Source organism: Musa acuminata, unplaced genomic scaffold (assembly GCF_036884655.1).
Source record: "Musa acuminata AAA Group cultivar baxijiao unplaced genomic scaffold, Cavendish_Baxijiao_AAA HiC_scaffold_842, whole genome shotgun sequence".
Classification (NCBI taxonomy): domain Eukaryota; kingdom Viridiplantae; phylum Streptophyta; class Magnoliopsida; order Zingiberales; family Musaceae; genus Musa; species Musa acuminata.
In genome coordinates this window covers 1-10000 of record NW_027021068.1, presented here as the reverse complement: position 1 = coordinate 10000, position 10000 = coordinate 1, and the positions used below count along the sequence as shown (strand labels likewise).

The 10000-nt window shown below is 30.6% G+C and overlaps 1 protein-coding gene, 2 non-coding genes and 1 pseudogene across 4 annotated transcripts; 1 reads left to right on the top strand and 3 right to left on the bottom strand.

Moving 5' to 3' along the window:
- Positions 1-183: 183 nt before the first annotated feature.
- Positions 184-3584, bottom strand: LOC135664494 (maturase K-like; annotated as a pseudogene). The gene has a single exon (XR_010508858.1). The product of XR_010508858.1 is annotated as a maturase K-like (transcript).
- A 3093-nt stretch (positions 3585-6677) lies between these two features.
- On the bottom strand, positions 6678-6765 carry TRNAS-GCU (transfer RNA serine (anticodon GCU)). The gene has a single exon. It is a non-coding gene; the product is annotated as a tRNA-Ser (tRNA).
- Positions 6766-7924: 1159 nt separating this feature from the next.
- LOC135664492 (ATP synthase subunit alpha, chloroplastic-like) lies at positions 7925-9996 on the bottom strand (the record flags this gene model as incomplete). The annotated part of the gene is made up of 1 exon (XM_065176998.1): positions 7925-9996. A coding segment is annotated over one exon (879 nt), but the record flags the coding sequence as incomplete, so codon positions are not given.
- Positions 8894-8965, top strand: TRNAR-UCU (transfer RNA arginine (anticodon UCU)). The gene has a single exon. It is a non-coding gene; the product is annotated as a tRNA-Arg (tRNA).
- Positions 9997-10000: the final 4 nt, after the last annotated feature.

The following is a 10000-nucleotide window of genomic DNA, read 5'->3' as shown; positions in this document are numbered from 1 at the left end:
AGAAATTTACAAAGTGGCATTTCCATTTCTTCATCAGAAAATGAGTTCCCCTTGAACCCAGAATCGCTTTTCCTTGATATCGAACATAGTGCATGGAAGGATCTTTGAAGACCCATAAAGTCTTCTGAAAAAAATTTCGGCACACTACAAGATGTTCTATTTTTCCATAAAAATGTGTTCGTTCAAGAAAGGCTCCAAAAGATGTTAATCGTAAATAAGAAGATTGTTTACGAAGAAAAACTAATACAAATTCACATTCAGATACATAAGAATTATATAAGAACCAAAATAGTCTTTTATTTTCTTTTGAAAAAACATAAATAGATTTCTTCGGAGTAATGAGACTATTCCAATTATAATATTCGTAGAGAAAGAACCGCAATAAATGCAAAGAGGGAACATCCTGGATACAGGATTGAAGGATTTGGACCAGGATTTCCATATGGATGGGATGAGGTATTAGTATATCTGACAGATAATTTAAATGCGATAATTTATCCTCTAAAAAAGGAAATATTGAATGAATAGATTGTAAATTATGAGATTTTGGTATTTTTTTTTCTTCAAGGGAAGATACTAATTGCAGCGAGAATGGAATTTCCACAATGACTGCAAAACCTTCTGATATCATCTGAGAAAAAAAATGGGAATAAAAATAATTGTTGTGCCCAACGAATCGATTTTGGTAAGAATCATTAACCGAATAAATCAAATAATTTTGTTGATACATTCGAATAATTAAACGTTTCACAAGTACTGAACTAAATTTATTGCCATAACCCCCAAAATTCACGGGTTCATAAAAAATTGAACTATTTAAACCCTGATCATAAGCAAATACGTAAATATACTCCTGAAAAAGAAGTGGATATAGAAAGTATTGTTGCCGAGATCTATCTTTTTCTAAATATCCTTGTAATTCTTCCATTTACATTTCCACTTGAAGCAGGGGTAGGAGGCATTTATTGGGTTATCAAATGATACATAGTGCAATATGGTCAAAACAGGGTATTTTGTATTCTATTATGTATATAGAATACAATAGTAATAAAAATATATACCCCGAAAAGGAAACAGGGAGTCCAATCAATAGATCTTTTTATTCTCTTTTTCTATCGAATTGGTTTATCTTCGTTGTTTATCTTCGTTATAATTACAAGAGGATAACAAACCCTTTATTTTTGCAACCCGATCGCTCTTTTGACTTTGGAATTTATTCTCTTTATCAGTATACTGTTTCTTCTACACATCCGTTTCTAATCCATAATAAAGAATAGTTAGGATTTATTAAAAAAAAAGGAAAAAGAATCAATGGTCCACCCACAGGAGAACTCACCCTTTCCCGTATAAGGCACTAATCTATTTTTAACGTCTAATTAGATCGGGTAATCGTTCAATTCAAATTAAGAACATAAGCTCGTTGCTTTTTGTTTTACCAAAATTGGAACCATAGGCTCTATCCATTTATTCACTAGACCCAACTGTAAATGTGAATTTGTTTTGTCCCCTTCCCTTCCAAAAATTTTTTATTTTTGTAGCGATCCAGTAAGGATAAACTAAAAGTTCCACTTTCATTTGAATTTGTAATTTTTTAATAAAATATTTAATAAAATAAGAAATTTTTTTTATTACGACATGCTACTTTTTCCATTCATTACCCTTGAGGATCAGTCGTGGTCTTATAGACTCTACCAATAGTCTGGACGAATTTGTTGCTTCATCAAAATGTGTAAAAGATCATAGTCGCACTTAAAAGCCGAGTACTCTACCGTTGAGTTAGCAACCCGAATAAAATAAAATAAATAGGATATGTAGATACGATAAAAATGAAAAATCCATTAAATTGCACTGCACGACCCCATCAAAACATTGAACTAATAATAAATAAAAAAATATTTTATGTTTTATGATCGATTATACAAAATAAATAGAAAATGTACAGATCATATTTAAAAACACCAGATTCCTAAAAGAGATGCTAAAATTGTGACAGACCTACCAGTTTTTTATCAATTTTTTATTTTTGTTAAGTTAAATTCCAAAATACGTCTTATATGACAGTAAACCCAACAATGCAAAACCCATTATTTGAGTAAAAGTGAAGTTAAAACCCAATATGGGGTCTGGATAAAGAGATTTATTTATCTATGATCAATTAATTTATCTATGATCAATTATATTTGTTCGATACACCATTGTCAATATGAATGCAATGTTGAGAAAACAAATAACAAATAAAGTAAATAAAATAAGGATTTGTATTGGGTTGGCACAACATAAATAAGAAATTTTGATGGAAAAAAATAAGGAAAAGATAAAGAAAAAATCTCGGGTTTACTCAATCAATAGAGGTACAATAAGCAAGATTAATCCCTTGTTTGTTGGTGGATTCCTATAACAAGAAAAAAGTAAATTTAAGTATGAATAGAGCAAGAAAAGGGAAAATTTTAGGTAAAAAATTGTAAGTAAAAAATTATACAAAGATAGATTTTATATTAATCATCTCCCCCCTTTTTTATTAATTTTGTTGTTTTTTCTTTTAATTAACTCGAGGTTTTTTCTTTAAAAAATTCTGCCTTACTTAAAATATCATAAACAGTTCCTGTAGGTTGAGCGCCCTTTTCAAGGAAATATAGAATAGCGGGAACGTTTAAATAAGTTTGATTCTTTATCGGATCATAAAAACCCACTTTTCGAAAATCTCTTCCTTCTCTTCGGGATCGAACATCAATTGCAACGATTCGATAGATGGCTCATTGGGATAGATGTACATAAACAATCCCCCCCCAGAAACGTATAGGAGGTTTTTCTCCTCATACGGCTCGAGCTCGAGAAAAAATTATTTTTATTTCGGTATATCTTTCTGTATATAATATCAAATAGTAAACACAAAATAATGACTCAAATCATAGTCTAATTCATTATTATTATTTTGTTCTTCCTAAAAAAAAAAAAAAAAATAAATTTCATTCGTACTCATAACTCAAGTTGGGTAATTCTGACAGAATTCGAAGGGAAATCCTTAGACATTTCTTGAGCCGTCTCTAACCTCTTTTGTTTGTCTCATCTCGAATCTATTTTTATTCCTAATTCTGATCCAATTTTTGAGACAATTGAAAATAGTGTTTCCTTGTTTCGGAATCCTTTATCTTTGCTTTGTAAAATCATTGGGTTTAGACATTACTTCGGTGATCCTTACTCCTTTCAAAAGGGCAGCAACATACCTTTTGTTTTTTTTATTTCTTTCTATAGAAATAGAATACCCATAGAAATAGAATACGAAGAATTGATTCCTCTGTGATACACTTTTTTTTGATCGAAATAGTTTTATCAATTCCGATTATTTTATATTTTAAGGATATACTTACAAAGCTGGTCTAACTTATTGATTGATTGGCACTAACCCTAGATTCTTCCCCTTGATAAATGAATCAATCCTTTCCGCTCGAGCTCCATCATGTACTATCAACCTAAGAAAAATTAGATTCCTAATGGAACAGAACAAACTATGTCGAGCCAAGAGCATCTTCATTTGTATAGAAAATGGTGGATGTAAAAATCCACAGCGGATCATGTCCTTCAAGTCGCACGTTGCTTTCTACCACATCGTTTCAAACGAAGTTTTACCATAACATTCCTCTAATTTAGAATTCAATTTAATTTCAAACCGCAATGGAATTGATTTAATATGTAATCATGAATAGTCATTGGCTCGATGGGAACAACGGGAACTATATAATAGTCTATACTTTATACCTATGGATAGATAAGTATTCTATGGATAGATAAGTATTGTATTTATCCGGAGAAAGCTCAGCAAGGATCCAATTTCTTTAACTCGATATTCTATCATATGAATGAAACGTATTTCTAAGAAAGATGTTTGCTTAAGACTTATTTACTTTACATCTCCAACAGATTGTTCGGGACGATCAATCATGAAATGCAGAATCTATTTTTCTAGAACAAAAAAACTATAAACCTCAAATCCTTTAATTTAATATATTTCCAATCCCGGAAAAAAATAAATTATTAGTCAAATAAACTGTTCCAATGACCAAAAAACAAAAAGGTCGTAAGTTTCTAGATACTATTGATTTATCATATTTCTTCGAGTACCAACCAAGAGTTCATAAAAAAATGTTTTAAAAATCTCCGACTTCAACATCATGACTGGAACTATGTTTTCTAGTCATGACTAAACTGGATCTCTAATTCAATCACCAAGTCGACGCAATCACAATGAGTAGCTAAAAATTTTTAGCAGATATTTCATTCCCTAAGGAGACATAAATTTTACCATGTTCAATTGAATTATCAATTGGTTTTCTTTTAACCAAAGAAGTAAATTGATAATCTAGTTTATCTATTTTCATGAGTATGAAATAGAAAAGGTCTCATGTACGGCAACATTAAGATCCTTATTCTTTCTTTCATCTGAAAGAAAGAATCTGAATATTGTTACTGGGGGTAATCATGGATATTTTTAAAATCAAAGATCCCCTTCCACAAATTCTTTTCACTTAAGTGAAAGGCCATTGTTATTGAAATACAACAACATTGTTATTGAAATACAACAACATTGTTATTGAAATACAACAATATAATAACAATACACAATATATATCATACATATAGGCATAGCGTAGGCCTTGTTTATTTTAGTTTATATAGATTTTGTTTTACTTCAGGTTCAACAATTTTTCCATCAATTCCATAAAATCAAGTTAAAATATATGGAATATCAAAATTTCCCCCCAATCGCTACGTTACATTGATTTACAATTATTTTCATTTGAGGCATCTAAGATATAAGATAGAAAGAAATGGAATTCAGACAATTTTTATCCTATTTTTTCCCACGCCACAGCACAGCTTTAGAAGTTTTAAAACCAGTGATGAAATTAGTACGACAAACTCCCTACTCTTTAGTCTTCACATAGAATGTGAAATTGGGATACCCTATTTTTGACTTTAGGCTTTGTGTGGAAGGGAATAGAGATGCTTTTGTTTCACGCTTCAATTCGGAATGCATCATGTGAGAATTATAATTCATATTTAGAATTCATATTTCATGAATATGGGACATAATGAATATAACAATAGTACGAGCATATTATGAATGTGAATGATAGACCCCAAATTTCTCTTTTTTTTATTCAAAAAAACTTCCACCTGTATTTGACACTTTATTATGCTTGTGATAAATCAAATGGATTCTAAGAATCCATTCTAAGAATTCATTCTAAGAATTCAGAACAAAAGACATTCTAAGAATTCAGAACAAAAGAAAAGGTTGTTCTCTTTAAGATTTTTCCGTTTTATGTGGGATACAATGTGATCCCATCTTTTGTTTCTGATGGAAACGATCTGGGACGGAAGGATTCGAACCTCCGAATAACGGGACCAAAACCCGCTGCCTTACCGCTTGGCCACGCCCCATTTTTCCTGTTTGGCACTAGTCAAGACTATTATTAGAATTAGTTATTCGTCAATCCCCCCCCCCAAAAAAATACATAATACATAATAAAAACATATGGGGTATTTTGTTTGTTGCTAGGATTCAACACATGTAGATTAGATATAGAATCAAAAAAGTTAATTGATCATTACATAGAATTCAATTAAGATAATGTATGAAAGTAGAATTCCTTGTATTCTCATTTGAGAATGGAAGGAAGGATTTTTGATTTGGGAGAGTTCAAAAAAAAAGAAGGATTTTTTGACTTGCCTTTTTCATTTTTCCCTTATAAAAATAACTCAATCAAAATAAAATTATCTAATCTACAAGAACGAAATGTTTGTTATGTTTAATATCTTTAGCTTAATCTGTATCTGTCTTAATTCTGTCCTTTATTCGAATAGTTTTTTCTTTGCCAAATTGCCTGAAGCTTATGCCGTTTTCAATCCAATCGTAGATGTGATGCCTGTCATACCTGTTCTCTTTTTTCTCTTAGCCTTTGTTTGGCAAGCTGCTGTAAGTTTTCGATAAAATCCTTAATACTTTGCCAAATCCATTCATGATTTATTCGACAAAAAAAATTATAAAAATGGATAAGATCGGCTAAGTCTTACATTAGAATTATAAACCCTCGATTAAAAAATGGAAATTCTTGTATATTGAGTAACCGCGGAGATGAATTTTGATCAGTTTATTTACTCGTTCTGACCTTTCAGTGAGTAAGGAGTTTATTAGGTCTAGGTCCCCTACAATACCTAATTGTCGATATGACAAGAAAATTTTTGTGAGGAAGGAATAAAAATCTTATTACAAAGAAATTCGTAAAAGTGACTTTCTTTTTCTTTTCAAATCAAAAAACTCCATTTTGGGGGGTATGATGTCAAATCAAACAAAATAGTATATGTGGTAAAAAGAAAAAATAGGTAATCTATTCCCTTTTTCTAAAATGATCTTATCTTGGAGATTGTGTAATGCTTACTCTCAAACTCTTTGTTTACACAGTAGTGATATTCTTTGTTTCTCTCTTCATCTTCGGATTCTTATCTAATGATCCGGGACGTAATCCTGGACGTGAGGAATAAAAAAAAATTGAGTTTTCTTTGTTTTTCTAATTTTTTCTTATTATTTTATCTATTCCATATATTCACTTTACCTATAAAAAAATAAAGGAATCGAAATTCCTTCGAAATCGAAAGTATCAAGTAATCAGAGCGGGCGGAGAGAGAGGGATTCGAACCCTCGGTACGAATAACTCGTACAACGGATTAGCAATCCGCCGCTTTAGTCCACTCAGCCATCTCTCCCAATTTAAATAAAATTGAAATTTCAATAAAATTTCAAATGAAATTGAAATTAACTATTTCAATTTAAATTGAAATTAAATAAAAAAAGAAAAGAAAATAATAAAAAAGAAAAAATTTTTAATTTTTAAGATATTAATTATTAAGTTTAAGAAAGACATTAATATAATATTTTTTATTAAGAAAGATATTAAACATTATAATTTAAGAAAGATATTAAACATTATAATTATAACATTATCATTAGAAATATGAAACATTCTATTAAAATTTCTAATTATAGAATAGATTTCATTACAGATGAAATAAAAAAAAAATAAAAAGTGAATAATTAAAAATTAAAATTATTAATAAATTCTAATCTAAATTTAAAGGTTAAAGGAATTGAAATTTTATTTTCAATTAAAGTAAAGAAAAAACAAATTAAAGGTTTTTTTTATGTAATAAAAAATTTCTTAAATATTATAATATTAAATATTATAATATTATATTATAAGTAATTTTATAAGTAATTGTATATTATAAGTAATTATATAATTAAGTAATTAATAATATTATATTATAATAATATTATATTATAAGTAATTATATAATTAAGTAATTATATAATTATAATTATATAATTATATTTATATTAAGTTAAGTTAATTTTAATAATTTAAGTAATGTAATTATATAAGTAATTATATAATTATATTTATATTTAAGTTAATTTACATTTACGTAATTTAATTTAAGTTTCATTTAAGTAAGTTAAGAGTAAGTCAAGAACGAATTTGATCAAGAATTCCATTTAGATAAGATTCGAAACAGGTATCTCCAATAGAAAGAAAACCTTACTTCTTTAATTTTGTACGAAAGGTTTATTCTCCCGGCCTGGTCCTAGTTAAGTACTGGCCGGGCCAGTACCTCTTTTTTTGTCCAGCTTCAATGACCCCTTCAGACAGACTGAGAATGCCAGCAATCCAGCAAAGGAAAAGTATAAGTATAACTTTATACTGTTTTTTAAATTTATATATGTTATTTAGAAAAGCTTTGTGCTCTTCGCCTTTTAAGTCCCTGGCTGGCGGGACTAAATATGTGTCAACGTTATAATTTTAATGCTATCTTGATTGCGTCTCACTCCCTTGTTCGACAAATAGTCCATTCATATACAATAATGTATATGTAGCGGGTATAGTTTAGTGGTAAAAGTGTGATTCGTTCTATTAACAACTTAAAAAGTTAAGGGGTCTCTCGGTTTTTTGCATACTCCGATCAAAAACTTTATTTCTTAAAAGGGTTTAATCCTTTACCTCTCAATAGCATATTTGAGGAAGAACATACATTCTCACGATTTGTATCCAAAGTCCAATTAGAAATTCTATTTTCGAAATTGAATAAGAAAATTGGATTATGTATATGGAGTCGTGAAACATAATTTTTTTTGAATTGGATCAATTCTTCCAATCGAATGAGTATGAATAAAGGATCTATGGATGAAGATACAAAAGTTTATTTCCAATCGTAACTAGATCTTAAATTTTGGTGTTGTAAAAGGGAAATTGAAGCCAAACAAGCTAGAAAAGGGTGGTTTTGGTTTACTAGAACCATCAGCATATTGTTTCAGCTCGGTGGAAACCAAATTCTTTTCCTCGGGATCCTGCGAGTGGAAATAGGGAACGAAGTAACTAGACTAGACGGATTTGGTATAATCCCTCTCCTCTAGAGGGATCATCTAGTAAGCGAGTAGTTTGGGATACATTCAGACAGAAAGGCTGACATAGATGTTATGGATCTAATTTTCTCTAGGAATACATCAATCTTCCATAAAGGAGCCGAATGAAATCAAAATTTCACGTTCGGTTTTGAATTAGAGACGTTAAAAGTGATCAAGCAACGTCGACTATAACCCCTAGCCTTCCAAGCTAACGATGCGGGTTCGATTCCCGCTACCCGCTCCATATTTCTTATTATGTATTATACATCTTATTATGTTATGTATTATACATCTTATTATGTATTATACATACATGCACCATCAATTTAGATATGCATTCTTTTTTATTCCCTAAAATATTTTCCGTGTAATTTGATTTTTTATCCGAACAAAAGAAAGTAAGAATACAAAAAAATAAAATAGGAATGAAAAGCGTCCATTGTCTAATGGATAGGACAGAGGTCTTCTAAACCTTTGGTATAGGTTCAAATCCTATTGGACGCAATTTATTTCCATCTATTTTTAAAATGGCTATACTTTTTAAAAATGGCTATACTAAGAAACCCTTTTTGAATCATTCGAATCAGAACTATTTCTCAATGATTACTCTTGTACTAAGAATAGAATATACCAAGAATAGAATAAAAGTAAGAAATTTATGTTTGTTCCTGAAGTAAAAACAGTTCGATCTGTTCTTGAATAGCTTCCTTCAAAAGAAATTCTACTTCCTCGGTGAATGTCTTGGTAGAAGATATAATTTCTTGAAATTTAGGTTTATTGTTTTTTAAGTAGCTACGTAACTGACTGAGAAATTTCTTTACCTGTCCAATTTCTAGCGGATCAAGATATCCATTCGCTCCGGTATAAATAGTAGCTATCTGTTCTTCCACTGCGAGAGGGTCTGATTGGGATTGTTTAAGCAACTCGCGTAATCGTTGACCTCTTGCCAATTGATTCTGAGTAGCTTTATCGAGATCAGAAGCGAATTGTGCAAAGGCTTCTAACTCTGTGAATTGCGCTAGTTCCAATTTTGATTTGCCGGCTACTTGTTTCATGGCTTTAATTTGAGCTGCGGATCCTACTCTGGAAACGGAAATACCCACATTAATAGCAGGTCGGATTCCAGCATTGAATAGATCGGCAGATAAGAATATTTGTCCATCTGTAATGGAAATTACATTAGTAGGAATATAAGCTGAAACGTCTCCAGATTGAGTCTCAACTATCGGTAAAGCGGTCATACTTCCTTCACCTAAACTAGAATTTGATTTAGCGGCTCTTTCCAAAAGTCGTGAATGCAAATAAAAAACATCTCCTGGATAAGCTTCACGACCGGGAGGTCTTCTTAATAGAAGAGACATTTGGCGATAAGCTTGTGCCTGTTTGGAGAGATCATCATAAATTATTAAAGTATGTTGTCCACGATACATAAAAAACTCAGCCAGAGCCGCTCCCGTATAAGGAGCGAGGTATTGTAATGTAGCAGGTGAATCCGCCGTTTCGGCTACCACAATAGTATATTCCATCGCCCCCTTTTCC